Here is a 20,392-nt window from a genome sequence, read left to right as displayed (position 1 = left end):
TCTAGTTATCAATACTTTGTTCACAAACAGCAGAACCTGGGAGAGGACACCATTAAAAATTAAGTTTACAGCTGGATTAAAACATACCATTTTTTTTTTTAGTTGCACAGAATGATTGAGGCTGTTTGCCTGTAGTGCTTTTTTTGACAGTCTAAAACTTCCTGAAAAGATGTTCTGAGCTCTAAATACTCTGCAGTAAATGCTCTACACCAAAGATTTTTTATATTTTTTATTTGCTTCGGTTGAGAGCGCAGCCCTGTAAAACGCTAGGCCACTGGGCACACTTACATACTATTTAGCTTCAATTTACAATGTACTCTAAAGTTTCCAGTAATGTACCGTTTAGTCCTGGGCGTCACATTGATCCAACTGTTATTTCTGGAGGTTTATCAAGCAAGCAAATCTTTGTCTTAAATTCCTGTTTTTAACGCACTTTCAGTTTGCCGTTTATGAGATCAAAATATGATGTTAGCTTCTACGTTTGAGGATCTTGCTCAAATACTATGTGGTTCCTATTATTTGTTTGTTTTTCGGGAGTCATTTCCATAACAATTTCAAACCAACATGCTCTCCTTCTCTTTACTTCAAGATACCCTTAAGGTCCCTTCCTTATTACCTCCTGGTAACTCTTTCCACAACTCCCTCTTTCCACTAGCTAGGATATCTTACTCTTGCCTGATCAGGGATTGCAATGGCACGAGTCCCAGTTTCAAGCAGAAATGTTTCATTCACTTCACACCTCATACATTGAATTTTATCTTTAATAACAACTATACAACAAAGTGTAAACAGTTTATTCCCACACACCACAGCATTTAGCGTAAGCATCAGTTTCCCAGGTCAGTATCTATAATGTCGGCTTGAGAAGAGGGTTTGCGGCACATTACTCATTCCAGAGGTGGGGAGTGACTACCACCCTTTCGAGCAGGGTGGAGTGATGCTGGCCACTCTTGCTCGTGGGGATCAGTCGAGATCTACACCACAGGTGCAAAGGCTAGAGAAAGACTGAACGCGCCCTTTTCTGTGCCGTACCCAGAGAATGGCTGAAGGGGCTCATGGGTTGGAGGATGAATGCTCAAAAGCCCTTCCAAAGGAATTCAGAGACTGGAGAATCAATGTCCGAATCTGCTGAAAGCAGGAGCAGTTTAAGGCTGGTGGTAATCAGAGAATGGCAAGTGGGGGAGCAGATCTGAGGGTACACGATGTGCCATTTTGGTAAAAAGGAATTTACTACTACTCTCCTAGACAGACAATGATTTATTTGAAGAGAAAACCTGGCATTCATAGTTTTAGCAGATTTCAATGCCAAATAAAATCCAGTCAATAATGAAGTGTCACAAACACTGGCTGAAGGCACTCATGGGCAAGATGCAACAGTGTTTCCTCAGTACCACCTGCTCCTCACCCGCTATTTACAAGCGATAACCTCTTCACAACCTATGAACCAAGCTCCTATGCTTAGATGACAAAGAGGCTCTTAAGATTGACCTGCCGTGCTCAGTTAACCACGTGACTCTTCGTTGCAATGATTCAAACTAGCCCCTGCTGGGCTCAGGCAATAAAGTGGCTCTGAGGCACGACTTGTTGGACTGAATGATCAGAAGGGTTAGCAGCAGCTTCATAGTTACAGATGACCACTTCTTGTCGCTGAGCCTGGAAAAAAGAAGCAAGCAACTTAGTCTACTGTACCAGTAATTCCAGGACAAACTCAACTACCCTTCGCATATTTAGCACTGTTCACCTGCCCATGCTTTCTTAACCCCAATTCCATATCCAATGCTTCGTCCTCTCACTCATCACTCAGTCCTCATTCCAAGGAACGACAAAACATCAGCTCTCAATCCCTTCTCGCAGCACAGCAGCGGCCACAGCAATGTAAAGGACAATGTGCATGACTGCTTTATGGAGTAAGCTACCAAGAACACAGCTGTCCAACAATGTTACAGGTACTCCTGCCATTCTAGGCAGGCAAGGCACAGCACAGTGCTCAGTCGCATCGTGATAAGTCATGGGCAGTTTTATATTTCCCAACCTGTTCCAGACGATAAGGGCTTCGAGATTAGCAGTTTTGTACGCAGACCATGTAAGAGTTCACATAGACTGAGAGCTCTGCCAAAGCAGGTATGGATAAAAAGATGTTCAGTTGCCTCCCTTCATGATGCACAAGAATGGTGAATCACATATCTATGTGAGTCTGTTTACTTTTAGTGAAAACCAGTGCTGGGTATTTACCCAGCTGCTGTTCCAAAGGCTGTGTCTGAGGTGGCTCATGTCTGAATGGGATAGGCAGAGACCTCGTTCGGAGACCAAACCTTCAGATAAGCTAGTCCTTCTAAACCCAGCAAACATAACACTGGTTAAACCATTCTCTCTTACAATGGGTGGGACAGCTTCAGGTTACCTGGTAACATACACCTTGATGAACAGGAAGCTCTACTTAAGGATGGGCAGATGGGCATAGTCCAAAGTTTGGAAATCTCTTCTCAGTGATAGGTGTAATCCAAGTGGCACCCTGAAATGACAGCAAGGTGCTGTTTTAATCTGTTTTAGACCTGGGAGACCCCAAATTGCAGCAGAGTATGTAGAGGTGAAGGACTATCAGAACTAACAAGGACCAGGTGTAGACACAGAGCTAAATCTCGAAGACTAGAGATTGAGAGTAAGCGGTGAAAATTTGTATACTCCTTACTTCAGTTTGTCTCTTGCTGCAGGTCAATATGCCAGTTTGACTATCCAGAAATCCCCCAAATCCACAAAAGAATCACCACTGAAGAGGTGCAAGCTACCACCACCACCACCATTGTTAGCACGAGACTGCAGATGTCTTTTCTATGTGGAAAAACTGAACAATGGGCATAATAGTCTTATACTCATTGGAAAACTCAATATGGTCCCTTTACCAGCTGCTGTAATACCACCTAATTGGCTGGCAACTCGGAGTTAGAATGGTGGGAGTTGTTAGAAACTACCACTTTCTTGAACATGGTAACTAACTTCTCAACCTTTATTTCGGGATGCGTTTTCCTCTAACCACCTACAAGCAAACGTCTGCCACCTCTTGTCCGTTAGAGGAACCTGTCCCCTCAGTCCTACGTGATTGTAAGCAAGCATTTTTAAATGCTTCTTGGTTATAGGAAACATTATTAATTTCCAGATCAACCATATACCTTTGCTAGTGAGCAGCAAGAGCAAGGGATGTTAGTCCAACTGTGAGCAGAAGGAACTTTCATTTACAATTGTTAATCTTTCCCTGCCACAAACCATTGTCAGGCAACGGTAAAAAGTGTGAAAAGGTGTTCGAATCCTTTCATCTGACTTTTCATCAACCTGTTTCACTGCCAGCACTCACTTTTCCTATAACGATATAGGGTTTCATAACGTCTGTTCATGCTCCATCACATTACCAGTCGAAGCACTAGCTTATGCGCATACATCTGTCCAATGGCTGGATGTTGCATGACAATATTCACTGGCTCCCATCTAATTTTGTTTTAAATAGATAAGGGGACTGTTCTCTACTTGGGGTACGGAATATGGGCCTGTCACCCATTATAGCAATGTTTACACATTACTAGATTGCAGCCAGTTGTGCTCATCCATGCTCAAAGTCCTCCAGCCAATTCCTGCTCACAGCAAACCTCTTCTGACCAAGCTGACAGCAACCTTGCCTGCAGGCAGTAATACACACACATCTACATGCTCACCACCACCCCATTTCATCCATACACAGTCACCATAATCTCTGCATAACCTCACTCACAGTCTAGGCCTACTTATCGTCTGTTTCTGTCCACAGCCCATCAGTGACCATCACAAAATAATCATCATTGCCCAACCCACTATGAACCGCTCATGTCTGCTCACAACCACCATGTCTACTTACAGACTGCTGACGTCACCCCCCTTCAGTCACCACAACACAACAATGTATCAGGTTCCTGCTCAAAGGCTCCCACTGGCTGGTCCTTGTCACAACCACTCCTGTTTTTCCCCATTTAGTCACAGCCGCTAGCTTGTCATCACATAGCACCCTCAAGCCAAAAAATCACAAAGACTCAAGCACAAAAGATTTTCTTTACTCAAGGTCATCAAAACGTGTTCCTCCATGCAACCCCCACTACACATCTTTCTTCACCTGAGCTATGCTCCCTTTCTGTGGATTACATCTATCCCTCACATATATACATCGCGACTTACCTCTGTCCATTCACCCCTCAGGCCAATGTACAGGATCTTCGTTTGTTCCGCCCCAAAGTTTTTAGATATATGGATAGAAAGATGATGAACGCTTGAAAAACGTGCAATTCTGAAAGAAAAATGTAAAAGTAGCATCAAACGTACAGAAACATCCCATTGCTTATTAACCAGAACAACATTTGTGGGTCCCAATGAAGGAAGCAATGACTCGCTCCCATACACATATAACGTTCACCTTGTTAACTCATCAATGGGTGCAAACACTTTCATTAGGTATAAGTGCTAAACAATCGTTTTGGATTGAATTTACTGCAGGGGCCAGGCCCTTCACACCGGTTACATGGTGTCTGGTAGAGTTAGCAGTAAGCAGGTATTACAAGGAAAAGGGTATCACAGCATCACATTTTTTTTAGAGTCAGATTATGAAAAGTATAAATGGTAGGAATAATAGGCAACAAAATTAGCAACTCTCATTTGCCAGTATTAAATTCAATGTTTTTCGATTCAAAATTATGTGAAGTGTTGTCTACAATCTGACTAAATATACCTATTAGTTCAAATAACTCATATTTCTTCACCCCCTTGTACATTATTTTACCTTTTAGAGAACATTTGGAATTCACTTCTATCAGTTGTTTAATTCGCTGCTCAGATTTCTGTGCAAGACAATATGCAACATTTTCAACACCTCTGTAAAAGGTCAATGCCACTTCAAGAGCAACCATGCTTTAGTCTGACTCGGCACCCAGAAACAGCCGAGGGCAACTCCACCCATGCCCAAAGGACACATGATACTGGAAGGGTGGGTTCCCCATTCATGGTTTCATTCAAGTAGAAAGCTGAATGCATTTTTTAAAAGTCATGAAAAAGGTCCAGGTGACAGAGGAACTACACCATTTGCATGCCTTAAAAGATGAACAACAATTAGCAGGAATGTTAAAATGTAAAGGTGTGTGCATTCATGGAAGCCGTTCTATTTATTATTTTCCCTACTAGTCATATCATGTAAGGGAACTTTCCTATAAAAATGAAAAGAACCTACAGCGACTTGCTGTGGCTTCCAATGTTCAGCAAACACCAAGGCGAGCTGATCTCTCATTTAACATTGAGGGAGAGCTTCTACCAAATGAGGGAGATTTGCAAACAAGCTATCAGTGAGATTACATTCTTTGAACTCTAAGACAGTTTACAGACATCATTTATCTGAAGTGACAGTGAATGCATTGCTGAATTAATGAAACTGACTTCTCAAGTAGCGGTTACTCTGCAACAGGTGCACGCGCAAGCAGGAGTAAGGGATGCAAAGAACAGACAAATTAAAGCAATGTTAGAAGATGAGTTAACAGCAGGAATGTCGAAAAAAGCAAGCAAGAAGGAGAAGTTGAAGGCCTTAGCAGTCAGAATAAAAAAGGCTTGCCCCCATATGGAATAGCCAGCATGTTAGTCTAAGAAGAACATTGAGCATGGACGGGAAATGATCTGGAGAATCAATGACCCGAATTATGGGCAGCCAGAACTCAAAAGTAGAGGGACTGCTTTAGCAGACAGCAGTTATTTCTATTACAAATGTTCTGGAGATGAAGATGTTGCAGGTCAATAGGCAACAGGTTCTACCTGACCATGAGGTAGAGCATTCAAAAATGTCCTCCTGTGCATTCAATATTCGACTGGGGCATAAAACTACAATCTAAAAATAGCACTGACGGGTGAGCTATTGTGGAACACTGATTGCCGACACAGGGGAAATCTTGTGGTAGGCACATTCATTATCAGTGCTCATAGTGAAAAGGTTTACTTGTGTAAAATGTTCAAGTCCGACCACTAGATTACAGAAGTAAGTAAAGAATGCTAAACTAAGACACGTTGATGCTGCAAAGTTATTATTATTGTCTTCAATGTGTCCTTAGCAAAGTACTCTTTGGCTAATAGGGGAGACTTGCACTGCTGCACGAGTCTGCCCGGATTTTGCCTTCTTGCCATTGTGTGGTGTTACAAATGGCTCCTGTGGTGTACTGCATTCAGCCGTGCTGACAGCAGCTCTGCTGGGTAGGCTGTTATTGCTGAAGGAAGCATTTATTTGGCTATTTGTCATAAGCCTATAGGGTGCACTGTTTGTGGTCAGTGAAGCACTGTGTACACCCGTCACTCCCTCATGCTTGTTACACTGTGTACTTGAGCACCCTACTGTTGTTATTAAATGCATGACTTATTAACTCACTCAAGTGCATGTATTCAGTATATATGTGTTGGTCTGGCATTACTGTGTGGTACTAAGAATATCCTGGATGATTTGTACATCCATTGACTTATGAATATTTATGTAAATTAGTCCATAGTGATCCATATGACTGTAATCTACCCTTGGCTCCTAACTGCCGTATCGAGTAACCCTGCGCTCTTTTATCCCAGCACATATGTGTAAGCTCAAATTTCCAGTACAAACTGCTATGCTTACCTCTTGTTCTTCGTGTTTTGCCTGACATTTCTCTTCAAAAGTGCCTTTTTAATTAGTATCATGTTCCCATGGCAAAAAAATACCTCAGATTGTGTTAAGCTCTCCCTACATACATTCCTCCAGCGGCATTAGTGCCTTACTGTAATGTACAGCAAGAGCATTGCTTCAAACACCACAAACAGACTCTGGATTCCTATTTTCACCCATTTGTGCGCCTGCCCCTTCACGTGGCATAGGGTAGCACGTGACACCGAAGAGCATCAAGAGACGATGAACCATCAAACATCCCAATTAAAATTGTTATGGCAAACAGCCCAGTGACACCAAAAGTGACCAGAGGAAAACTCTCAAAGTATATAGCTTCCAGGGGCACCCACGACGACAAACACCACTGAAAAACCTGTGAAAACCAATTTGGTCCATTAAAGGGAAGGAAGAAGAGGCCCTCATACTTTGTGGGATATTCCAGTTCTCCAGTGACATCTTTATTCAGACTGAATTCCTGATCTGCTTCGCGGGCTGTGTCATCAAAGCTCATATGTGGAATGTTTTTGTACCTAAAATGGAAAGACAAAGTATTTGGAAATAAAAATCTAACCAATTGGCAAGACTGAGTTATTCTTTACAATTATTGGTTTGTACCGAAGGACATGAAAGGCTGTCAGTTAGTGAGGGCTGAAGAGAAACGAAGGTTGGATAAGGAAGGGAACATAGGGTGAATGTGCGATGGGATAAACGAGCAAACAGAAAGACACATGGTGAAGAGACAATTAGACCATCTACGGCTACACAAAATAAAACCTGATATTTGGGGCGATGGGGATTCTCTTACAGTCTCATCGCGGATGGATGTGTGTCATCGTCTTCTCCCATAATGATTATTCCTTTCAACTTCACGTTTCCTGTGAAACTGACACGAGATAGGCTAATTGAAAATAGGCAGGATGTCCAGGGGGAGCAGCATAATCTACTGACTCAAGGCGAGGGAGAAAGAAAAGTCCAGGAAAGATGAAAAAAGGAGAGATTCATGGCTAAGAAAGAAAAGGAGGTCCAGAAAGGCGCAGCGCACGGAAGAGACAAAAAGAAGGAGCCACGAAGAGAAGGAGTGGGATGGGGGGCTGAGGTGCATGGATAAGAAGAAAGTAGAGGTGCTCAGGGAGGAGAGGAGAGACGGAAGAAAGGATGGGACCCAGAGATAAGATGGTCACGGAGGGAGGAGGCCAGGGATGAAACGGCGGCACCCAAATAGGACAGAGAAAGCAGGCCCGTTAAGCAAAAAGTGACAAGGGAAGATAAAGGATGGCTCGGGGGGAGAGAGAGCTCCAAGAGAGAGGCAAGGGAAAACACAGGGGATCAGGGAGGGGAAAGGGCGAGAGGAGACAAACAGATGGTCGCCAGGAAGAGAAGCGAGGGCGATAGAGTGCCAGCAGAAGAGAGGAGGGAAGTCCAAATAGGGGAGAAAGAGGAGACTCGAGAAGAGTCTGTAAAGCCAGAAGTAGGCCCCAAAGACAACAGATATATGGCCCCCGAAGAAAGAAGGCCAGACAGAAAACCATCAAACACAGTAAATCATAAGCATATCGAGGGCACACAAACGCAAGAATTGAGAAGTAGCTATCCCTTGTGAAGAGACATACCGAACTGTGTATACAATTGAAGACCCCATCACAGTAATAATGTATGTAGATCCATCACACGAGTTGATTATTTACTGTTTTAGTTTACTAAAACCAGAAGCAATGCAAACTTGTGATATAAAGCTTTTGTGTGTAATCAATAGCACAATAACTCAGCACTACGGGTAAAATGCACCAAACTAAAAGAATATATATACAATGATATAAACCAGTACCATACCAGCACTGGCTCTAGAAACCTAGCAAAATCATATCACAGCATATGAAGCTTAAATACTTGTAGAATAATAAAAAAATAACAAACATGTTCCATTCGATAAGTACTTAACAAGTAACAGGATACTCTCCAGTTACCAAATGTTAAGTATTAGAGAATTTCCTTTGTCAAAACCGACACTACTACCCGAACAAAAAGCTAGTTACATCATCAACCTTGATTTTTTTTTTTTATAAAACAGAATTTAATGGCAAGACCGGAAATTCCTACTATATATTTGTTTTTCTCACTAAAGAAATTGCTATGGGTTCGAACCCAAACTACGCTTTGCGCATACACCCAAGTACACACCAGCTGGAATGGCCGCCCTGTGCTGTGAAGTAATTAAGCTCCATACAACAATAAAAATATAAAGCAATCAGCTTTATTCACGAACAACTCCGACGCAGTGCTCTCTCTCCCAAGGTCAGCAAGTAACTGCCGCGGAGAGAACACTGCCGAGCTCACGTATCAAACATTCCATTATGTTGTCTCGAGGCCTGCAACACGTAGGATCCTCGAGACATACTACGAGACAGATTACAACACATCTCTTCCCGTTAATATTACAAAGGAAAATAAAACATGTAAAAACAAACATATAAAACAAACATAACAGAAGTGAAACTAATAAGAGCCAAGAAACGGAAAAAAAAACTCAAGGCACAAAATCTTTAAGAAAAACAGGTGGTCTCCTAGACCTGATAGGCCTAAGACCGAACAACCTTGAACTAACACCACTGGGGTGTGCAGTCCTCATATTCTCGTTCATAACTCGACGCTAAGGCATCAAAACACCGTCACCACCACCAGCATCCAAGACCTGACCTTCAAACTGATCATTCACAACCTCACCATCCTACATCAATATGTAACCTGTACAACTTTCTTCATACTACCCATTATCACCAATTCAATGCAAATTTAGCCACCCTCCTCTTATTCCATCGTTGTCCATTAGAGAGAACAACATGCCATTTATGCACTTCAAGTACCTTGAATGGCCCTAAGAATTTGGAAGTACCACCCCTTACTCTTCCGGATTTAACCTTTACCCAATCGCCTGGTTTGATTCCGAGATCAACTCGCTCAGCTTTGTCTAAACAATCAAATGTGTTATTAGACTTGCCACAATAATATTGACTACCAGAAATTAACTCTTGCATCCACAATGGTTTAATTCTACCCAAAGGGGTCCTGCCCCTCATGACCTCAAATGGAATCCTTCCAGTACTCACATGTTCAGTGGTGCGATATGCCCATATCAGTTCAGAAATGGCACTCTCTACATCCAATTTATTGACTTTAGCTAATGGTATCCCTCCTTTAATCATATGATTAGCACGCTCCACAATACCATTAGCACGAGGATTATACAAAGCTGTGCGAGCATGTCTGATCAAACACGAATCCAAGTATTCTCTCATTACCCTGGAGGTTAACTGAGTACCATTGTCTGTGATTAACACCTTCGGAAACCCTTCCTCTGTGAAAATATCACGCAACACACCAATGGTAGCTAAGGTGGTAACTTCAGCCATGAATTTGACCACCAACCATTTTGAATGAACATCAATCAAAACAAGAGCAAAGCTTTTACTTCTACCGACCCCTGACAAAGGTCCAATAAAGTCCAAACACACACACTGTGCGCCAAGGTCTTCCAGGATCGCTTATACTACCACCCAGCACTTGTGCCCCAACTTTCAGACGTTTTTCACTCAGAATACACTCACTACACCTTTCTACCCAGCCTACAACATCGCTGTCCATGCCTGGCCACCAAAACTCCATTCTGAGCCTTTTTTTAGTAAAAGTCTGCCCCAGATGCCCTTCATGAGCTATATCAAACAATTTTTTCCTGACACCCATGGGTGGAACTATCTTGTCTCCACGTAGAACCATTTTACCATTCACCTCTTAAAGTTCATCCAGCACTTTGCGATATGGCCGCACTAAAGGAGGAAGAGTACTTTCTCTTCTACCACCTTTCCTAATAAGATCAATCACACACATCAACACATTGTCCTCGTCCATTGCTGTAAACCACTCTTGCTCATTGACAATTCCACCACTCCATTGAGTAACTTCACATACAGAAGCAACAGCACCTTCGCGATCACTCTTCAAAACACCATGCTCATCCACCGTATGCCAATCAAGTGCCAGACGTGACAGGCAATCTGCCTGAGCATTCTTCAAGCCAGGAATATACTCAATATTATAATTACATTCCTGCAGACGTGAAGCCAGTCTGGCTAATCTCACGGAACCTTTGCCAGTACCACCAGGCAACAAAATCTTCAACAAAGGCTTATGATCTGTGCGTAGAGTGATCCTAGTACCCCAAATGTATGTACGAAAATACTCCACACCCCACGCTGCAGCCAAAGCCTCACGTTCAATAACAGCATAATGTCTTTCAGTGGTTGTCAAAGTCCGTGAAGCAAAAGCAACTGCCTTTTCAATAGAGTCATACATTTGTGACATGACTGCGCCTATTCCCGAGGCACTGGCATCAACGGTAATGATGGTATCCTTCTTAGTGTCGAACGGCGACAAAATACCAGCACCACACACAGCTTGTTTTATAGAAAGAAAAGCATGTTGTTGCGCCTTGTCCCACACAAAACTCGCTCCTTTGCGTATTAGAGTCTTCAGATCTTCGGTTTTACTTGCAGATTTTTTTACAAATTTAGAATAGTATTCCACTAAGCCTAAAAAAGATCTGAGCTAATCCTTGTCCTTAGGTGCCGGTGCAGATCTAATGACCTCCAAAAGATCTCTCTTAGGCTTGACTCCAAATTCGGATAGTGTGTGGCCCAAGTATTCAACTTCCTTCACAAGAAATTGACATTTCTCCTTCCGCAATGTCAAGCCACACTCCGACAGTCTGTCTAACAACATTCTCAAAGTTACATTATGGTTAGCAATGGAATCACTGAAAACAAGTATATCATCTTGGAAGAACAAGACATTCTGCAGTCCGTTGAAGACATTGCTCATCATCCTTTGGAAAACACTTGCAGCCGATGCTAAACCAAAAGGCATCCGGGTAAATTGAAATGTCCCCTCCATGGTAACAAAGGCTGTGAGAGCTTTAGATGCTGGATGAAGTTTTATTTGATGATAAGCATGTTTAAGATCCAATTTGGAAAAATATCTAGCACCTTTGCATAGCAAAACCAATTCACTAATATTGGGTAAAGGAAAGTTGCCAGTCACAATGTTCTGATTTAAACCCCTCAAGTCCACACAAAATCTTAACTTTCCATCCTTTTTTTTTTTAAATAACAATAGGCGAAAGCCAATCAGAGGCTTCCACCGGTTCTATAACCCCACTGTCTAGCATTTCACTTAAAAGTGTTTTGACTTCACCTCTAACTGATACTGGCACCTTCCTGACTTTGTACTGCACAGGAACAGCTCCTTGCTTTAATTTGATCTCGTGAACATAACCTTTTAGTACACCCATTTCTTCTTTGAACACATTTTTCGCACAAGACAAGATATTTTCTAGAGTAAAGTCACCAATAACCATAACTTGACTGGGAGCACATGGATCAATAGTAATACACAGATCAAACTGATGTTGCAAACCCAAAATAGGAGGACCTGACTCAGATATGTACACTTTGCCCATGACCATCCTCCCCTTAAAAGCTATTTCTGCAAGCATGTATCCTATAATATCTATTTGTTCTCCTTGGTACCCCCCCGGGTTAATGTCTTTGGGCAATAATCAAGTGAACGGCCACTTGCAAAGAAACAATTCCCTAGGAATAATGGTGTACAAAGAGCCAGAGTCCACCATTAATTCAACAGGCACATTCCTAATAATGAACGTGGCTCTGGGCCTTTGCATTCTTCTCACGCCTACTAGACTAGTGTCAGACCCAGATACATATAGTACACGGTCAACCACATCACTCGCATACGGTTTTTCTTCCTCGTCCACGACCACAGCCACTTAGGATACGTCCTTTCCCTTGCACACTCTGGCAAATGCCCTTTACGCCCACATCGTCTACACTCTTTCCCAATGGCAAAACAATTCTTAAAATCAGAAGTGTGATATCTACTACCACATTTAGAACACAACTTATTGCCGAAAGCACTACCGCTTGTACTACCGCCAGGCATCCCTTTACTTTCCACCCCACATTCTGGAGGTAACCGCAACCTCACTCTCCACACATGTCAGATCATCAGAATATTTAACCTCCCTCTTATCCATCAACTCCATACACGACTCAGACTCTTCGACTACTTTAGCAATCTCAATAGCATCTTTCAACTTTGGATCTCTTGCAGCCCACAATCTTTCTTGCATTTTTCTGCTTCTACATTGTACTATAAGTTGGTCCCTAATTAACTCTTCCGTCATGGGGCCAAATTTGCACTTAATGGATAATTCCCTCAAACGAGTAACAAACTCGTCTACCTCTTTTTGAGATTGCGTGTAGAATTTAAATCTGCGCATAACCACATTTTCAGTCTTAGCAAATCTCAGTTCTAATCTATATCTTGCCTCCAGGAACACATCATCTATAGGTTGCCCAGATTGATCACAAGCCTTAGGTAGATATTTAAACACTCAGTGACCTTCATTGCCCAAAAAACTAAGCAAAATCGCTTTTTTTCTGTTAGAAGAAAACCCCGACCCATCTAGTGCTTCCAAATAATTGCCAGAAATCTCCACCCACTCCTCCCATTCAATTGACAGAGCGCCAGGATGCATCAAAAATAATGGAGGAGAGTTGATAGCTGCAGCTGAATTCTCCATGTTTATAAGTAAGAATAAAGTACGTCAATCACCGTTGAAGACCATAGTCAATATGTGAAACAACACAAAATTTCCAATATTCAATTGAATGAAAAAGTCTGTGTACAGTATATCCAGTATAGCCAACAGGGGTAAAGAGTAAAAAAAAAAAAAAAAAAAAACTGGTAATGATGTCACAATCCTTGCATCACCAAAAATGGCAGCCACGCAGGGTCGATGATGTAGACATGCAGGAAACAGAAGTTGCGCTGTAACCAAAGTGTGATAAACTACGCATGTTGTAAAAAAAAAAAAAAAAAAAAAAAAAAAAACATGCGTTCGCACGTTGCTAGGTAACGCGACTAGCACGTAAGGGGCGAAAACAGCCACTATAAAACGAAGAAAATACAAAATGTCAATACCGGAGAGTAGAATGAAGACCAGGATAGCAGACATAGAATTGAATGCAGCTCCGATCAGGACTTGAAATTCATGAGTCCTGAGCATCCCGAGTAATGAAGCTCCATACAACAATAAAAATATAAAGCAATCAGCTTTATTCACGAACAACTCCGACGCAGTGCTCTCTCCCCCAAGGTCAGCAAGTAACTGCCGCGGAGAGAACACTGCTGAGCTCACGTATCAAACATTCCATTATGTTGTCTCGAGGCCTGCAACATGTAGGGTCCTCGAGACATACTACGAGACAGATTACAACATGCTGCTGTACCCTTACATCACGTCTTGTCACAAGGCTGAGAGTTCTGCACCCTCCAGTGGAAACATTTTCCCACCATTAAGTAGGTGCTGCACAAACCATCCCAAACGCGGAGCTACCAGGAGAAATCACTCTCTGTAAAGAAAAAATGACTCACGAAGGTAAATCTTAAATAAGCCTGTGCTAATATTTTTCAAACCCTGAGCTAATGACGTTTTGCATGTGCACTCCTGAGCAGGAGCCCGCAGACTACGATGAGGGCGGTCAATAAGAGTGGCCATGCGGTAGGTGCGCTGCTACTGACTACTAGGCTCAAGTGTCCGCGAGTCCTTTTATTTACACCTAGCGGCCACGTACGGCTGCGTGGGGGACGGCGATTCCTACATGCTACGTCGCTATGGTGACACTATGGCGCATCCCTCCCCAAAACAAAATACTGCCCAATAACAGAACTGATCCAGTGAAAACGTATCCAGGAAATTATTAGGACTTATCAATAGACTAGTGTCTCCAATAATAGCTAAACACGTTAAAACGTGGTAATGTTGGCAAATGGGGTTCGAGGTCGTATTGTCCATTGTCTCTATCAACTTGCGTATCAGACAGTGGTTCTTGGTAGGAGCTTGCCATTGGTAGCCAGCCATTTCAATTGGGCAAACAGTTGACCACCAGGCTTGTACTACTTGGTCAACTCTTCCTAGTCGGATTAGTCAGGCATGTTTCAGGATAGACTTTTGAACATTGACCGGTTTCATATCAACCTTTCATGGTTCTGTCATACCATGAACATTGTCCCATCTATAGCTGCCACCATCTATGGACCATACTCAAACAAGTGAGGAACGTTCCATCCAAGGTGGCTTGGTGCCTCTGCTTCGATTAAAGCATTAATTGGTGGATCACCTTACCTGTGTCTTCCGGGTGGGCGAATGAAGGAGTTGTTATGGGGCTTTCATGCTGCTTAGATAGGATAACATCCTATCTAAGTAGCATGGAAACTGTAGTGCAATAAGTATGGAGGAAATTATGACAGGCTACCTCAACATGTTCTTCCTGTTCCCTACTGATGCACAATGTCTTCGTTATGGTGTGAATGAAATGTTCAGCTTACCCACTGTACTGTAGTCATCTTGGGGTGATGTGTGGTTTTCTATACAAATAGACAGGAGATATTCTTGAAACTAGGTATGCAGGAAGAGACGCCCATCATCTGTTACCTCGGAAGGTCTACTGCCAGACAGCATTTTCTCGAAATTGGGCTTGTATACTTCAAACACAATCAACAAGATTTCAGTGGTTGGGTAGCTTGTAGAGGAATCTGCCACAAAGAGAAGGGACTGCCAATCAAGCTCGTGCAGGAGACTGCACTCACTGTGGTCCGTGGGAAGTGTGTTCTTAATCTGTGATTATCAGCACAGAGTGTTCAGGGCAGGGCATTGGCACTGTTGACAGCTGCTAATAGTTCAACTCTAATCAAGACTGGTGATAGTTTAACTCATCAAGATTGTTCAACTGTATTTTTATAATGTAGTTCTATCTGCGCTTTTGTTATCCTTAGGCGTGCCAACTACAGAGTTTGTCACGGCACAAACTGCCATGACCCGGTCACCTGTGAGGACAACGTCATTATCAGTGGTGCAGATTACTTAGGATGCTCCCACGTAGACTCCTTTACAACAAACTCGCAGGAGTGGAGGAACCTCTGTCTATTCAGCCTAGCACCGCAATAGCACTGCCATACTTTAAACATGCATTGCTCACAACCTCATCACCACCCCCTGTCTCACCATTAATTACCTTTATTGTGTTCAATGTATTTGTTTATACCCTGCCAGTCTAGGTGACCCAGACATATCTCATGATGAACTCTGCGCTGCTGTTAACTTAGACATAATACTGTTTGCATTGCTATGCCGCTGTCTCCTTTATGAAGTTCAAAACATAAGGCTTGAAGCTGTTCGAATTGTTGCTTATTAACAATGACCGTCGGTAATATTTATTTTACTTTGTTAAAATTACGTATTACTAATAAAGTTTACTAGAAGACAAATAATTAGTGGCACAGATTGGTTGCCTGATCCCCCAAAGTGTTTGCAGTGTCAGCTGACTGTGTCTCAGTGGCAGTGCGTTTCCAGGTAGAAGTGAGGATGAGTTATAGACACTCATCATCATTGGTTACTTCCTTGAGATCCTTAAGTCTCACGTCCTTAAGACATGCCGACTGAGCCACGAGGTTTGTTTATTCTTACGTAATGTTTGGGGGATAGGCGCTACTTCCATTTAGTAGATGATTTCGATATCTGCAACAGAAGTCAGTAGGGTTGCTAGACGCCGAGTGGTCCTGCATGCTAAAGGGGTGCCTCTGTAGCTGCTGTAGGGCCCACTTTTCAAATCAGGGTACGAATTCAGCACTGTGACATTAAATAAAGAGATTAGTATTTTGCTTTCTGTAATGTCACATCCAAATAAGTAGCTGTGCAATGTTGGGCCCCTGAACTTGATAGACAGTGTTTCCCTTTTTAATGCTGGAGTTTTTGGTCTCTGTGGAAACTCGTATGGCAATTGCAATAGCTGTAGTTGTATGAGGCAATTGCTATTGGAGGACAATGGCTCGTCTCCACATGAGGCAGCACCCACTATGACTTCGGTGGTTTCGGTTGGATCGAAGTAATTCATAATGGTGTCTTAGAGCAGAGTATATTTAGAATCCTAGAAGGTTTTTTAATGAATGAGGTTCCATACTCATATGGTCTGGCTCTTGGTCAGGTTGCGAGAGGTTACACTATGGTGGCCAGGTACAGGATAAACCTGCCAAAGGTAGGTGGCAATGTCAAAGATACTCCTAAATTCGGAGGTGTTCTGGGGCAGTCCAGTAGTCGTAATTTCTGAGGCGTCAGCAAGCATCCCTTGGCCCGAAAGCATGCATGAAAATAAATTAAGGAAATTGCATTTATCTTTATATAAGGTTAGGCCACAGTCTTATAGTCTTTGGAGAATTGCAAATAGTCTCTTGAAGTGGTCTTGAATAACCACTGGCTAGACCAGGATGATGTTTCCAACATTCATGACCCATTCCAGGCCTACTAGGGTTTCTTTCATGGCATCCTGGAACACCTTGCGGTAGAAGAGATGCCAGAATTTAGGCCCTCATTACAACCCTGGTGGTCGGTGTTAAAGCAGCGCTAATACTGCCAACGGGCCGGCGGTACAAAAATGGGATTAAGTTCCTGGCGATAACCGCCATCCAAGACCGCCACTTTAACACACCGACCGCCAGGGTGGTAACGGCCGCTGGGCTGGAGACCTCGGTCTCCAGCCCGACGGCCACCACAATCCCACCCTCGGGATTACGACCTGGCCTACTGCCATGGTTTTCGTGCCAAATTTACCGCCACGAAAACCATGGCGGTAGGTACTATCAGTGCCAGGGAACCATTTCCCTGGCACTGATAGGGGTCTCCCCCGAGTCCTCCAACACCCTCCCCGCACATATATACACACGCACACCCATATACACACATGCACACATACATACCCACACACCACCCACGCATGCACACATACATACCCACACACCAACATACCTTGCCCCACATATGCATTCACAACACACAACACTCATTCATACATGTATCCAACGCGACTCACACCTGCATGCACGCATTCCAAAATATACACCCCGCCCCCCCCCCCCCCCACATACACAAAGCACTCCCCCCCCCCCCCCCCACCCCCCTCTCCGGTCAGAGGATCTGACTTACCTGCTTTCAGGGGGTCCTCCGGCTCGAGACACTCTGCGACGCTGCTGCCAGCAGCAGGGTCCACCAGCAAAACACCGCCAGGCCGTATCATTTGACATGCCACGGTCGGCGGTGTTTTGCTGGTGTGGCAGTGCTGCTGTCAGCAGCGCCGCATAACCGCCGTCCGCCGCGATGACCGTTGGCGGTGTTCCGCCAGCATTCCGGCGGTATACCGTTGGCGGTCATGATACGTGCAGACAGCTGGTAGCCACGGCGGCGGTATGTTGGCGGCCGTCACCGTAGTTACCGACAATGTTGTAATGAGGGCCTTAGTCTCTTGTACCAACGGAGTCCCAGATAGATGGACAATCAACGAGATTGTATGAGCTGCGATTGGTGGTGCCCTGCTTTGAAATTCAGTTTAAGGAACCATTTCATTTCCTTGAGGTCCACCAGAATATCCATCTCAGATATCAGGTGTTTTTCTAGTCAAATTGCCTGGTTGGGAAGATGTATATCAATGCAAATCCTGACTGCCAAGGTTGCTTTGGTTTGCCAAGTGACTACCATTGGGACACGCAAGGCTTTGGGCCAGAAACCTTTTCTAGGACATCTTCCTTGTTCATTTTCCTCTGCTAATTTTATACTTGAGGCAGATGTGATCTGTTTCACATGGTTGTACTGCTAGGCCAATGCAGGGATTAATTAGCCTGTTTTTGAGACATTCTCATCCAGAGAACAGGTGTTGGAATCTCGTGCTGGTTCTTCAATTTTACAGGCACTCACACTCCTCACGAATTGGATCAAGCCCTCCGTCACATTGAATGTGGCCTTGATCTGCTTCTCTTTACGACGGTTGCGAATGTGCCCAGCAGTGGAATTAATGAAAAGGCTACAAACATATAAATACATTACCCGGATTTGAGCCACAGGTATTTTTTCCATTATATGCACCAATGCACATATCAATTAAAGTGGTGCCCTGGATTTTGGCTGCAATTGTTTGGACTTAACTTTCCTCTTGTGAATGAGACATCAAATAATACTTCTTGGTCTTTGATAACAGGAATAATAGATGGTGTCTGGGTCACTGAGTGCACTTTTCTCATTGGCGTGTGACAACTGGTCTTTGTGCTTCTGCAGAGTCATGCAGAGTAGTTCATGCAGGTGCAGGCCCTTTTCTCACTGTGCAGGACAACCCTTCAAGGGGCGTAGTTCATCACCACTTTAGCCGGAGGTTCATCAATCGGAGGGTTACCTGATATTTGGCCTGTGAACGATATTAAATGATCACCTCACTTCAGCATTGTTAACATGTTCTATTTTAACTGATTGTTGCTCGCTGGAATCCACCTCTGCCGACATGTTTGCAGAAGCTGAATCCATCATTGTGGCAAACACATTTCATAACGTGTGGGATTGGTCCAAAGTGACTCGATCGTCTGAGTAGCAATCATTTTCAGCCCTGGATGATTTTAGCACTTTCCTCCCTTGATTGGTTGTCATCTGGCCACATACTCACTACTGGCTTTGCAATTCAGCAGGTTAATGCGAACTTCTAAGACCTAAACTGCCTTGTCAAAGTCCCAATTATATACTGTGTGAGGGACGGTCTGGAAGCATTAATATAGCCCCTCACCAGCATTAAGGAGTACTTTTGACTTCTTGACTTTGAAATCCGTCTCTTTTGTAACTAATTTTGAAATGGTTGTTGAGACCTACAATCCATATCTTCCAGCGAGGTAGATGGTACCACCAGCCTGCTGAAGTGCAGAACTCTTGTGTATAGCTGGGATTGCTGCTTCTACATAGCATTCAACTCCCAAACTGTTATGGATCTGGGGAGTAACTAGCATAGATGTAGGCAGAGGGCTACTATTCAACTCCCTGCTAATGGAACCCCATTCCAAGATGGCCACAAATCATGACCATCATTCCAGTATGTTCCACTCTGAGACTAGCCCTTCCTGTCAGGATATTTCTGTTCAGAGTCCAGTCCAGGTGGTTTCGGACCTACCAATATATAAACTTCTAATCAGTTTACCATTGTGTTGCGACTCTTCTAGCTTGATCCTGCTGCTGGATTTTTCACTCCAGCTTTGCTCCAGTTCAGCCAGCTCGAGCAATGCTCCACTTCTTTTCCTACACAGATCAAAAACTTCATACTTTCAAGAAGCGTCCTACAATTGGGACTTCAGAGCTTTTTGTACTTTTACATCCTTATATTGTACTCTCCGTAGGGCGTCCTTGTACTTTAATTATAAGGGATCGGATTGGCTACTTTTCTAAGTGTTTATTAGTCACAGTTCCTAAGGTTTCTTCTGAAATGGTTCTTTATTTTGAACTTGAATGTCATTATAGTAAAGGGTAAGATAAAAAAGCTATCAAGAGTCTCCAAGCTTTTAATTTAAAAAAAAAAAAAAAAAAATCTTGTTCAGAAACACACACTGATCTCCTAAATCAGTTAAGCATGGTACAACTATGTGCCATAACTATATTTATGAAAATCTGCCTCGCAGAGTGGCGGAAAGGGACTGGTTGGAGTTAGAAGAGGAAGGAGCAGATACTTTCCAAATCCTCCAAGCCAAATGATACATGGGTACCCCTAAGAGCTATCGTACTGA

At 43.3% G+C, this 20,392-nt stretch overlaps 1 protein-coding gene across 1 annotated transcript in view; it reads right to left on the bottom strand.

Annotated features, from left to right (window-relative positions):
- Positions 1–743: 743 nt before the first annotated feature.
- Positions 744–20,392, bottom strand: part of PITHD1 (PITH domain containing 1) — a 36,758-nt gene continuing 17,109 nt past the window's right edge. Inside the window, exons 3-6 of the mRNA XM_069223452.1 lie at positions 7,485–7,562; positions 7,105–7,209; positions 4,198–4,306; positions 744–1,653 (exon numbers count right to left, since the gene is read on the bottom strand). Of these exons, the coding sequence (XP_069079553.1) occupies positions 1,552–1,653; positions 4,198–4,306; positions 7,105–7,209; positions 7,485–7,562 (394 nt within the window). The 3' untranslated portion in view covers positions 744–1,551. The remainder of the gene's footprint in view (positions 1,654–4,197; positions 4,307–7,104; positions 7,210–7,484; positions 7,563–20,392) is intronic.

The sequence above is a fragment of the Pleurodeles waltl genome, chromosome 3_1 (assembly GCF_031143425.1).
Source record: "Pleurodeles waltl isolate 20211129_DDA chromosome 3_1, aPleWal1.hap1.20221129, whole genome shotgun sequence".
Classification (NCBI taxonomy): domain Eukaryota; kingdom Metazoa; phylum Chordata; class Amphibia; order Caudata; family Salamandridae; genus Pleurodeles; species Pleurodeles waltl.
Note: the sequence above shows the minus strand (reverse complement) of the source record. Positions and strands in the feature narration are given on the sequence as shown.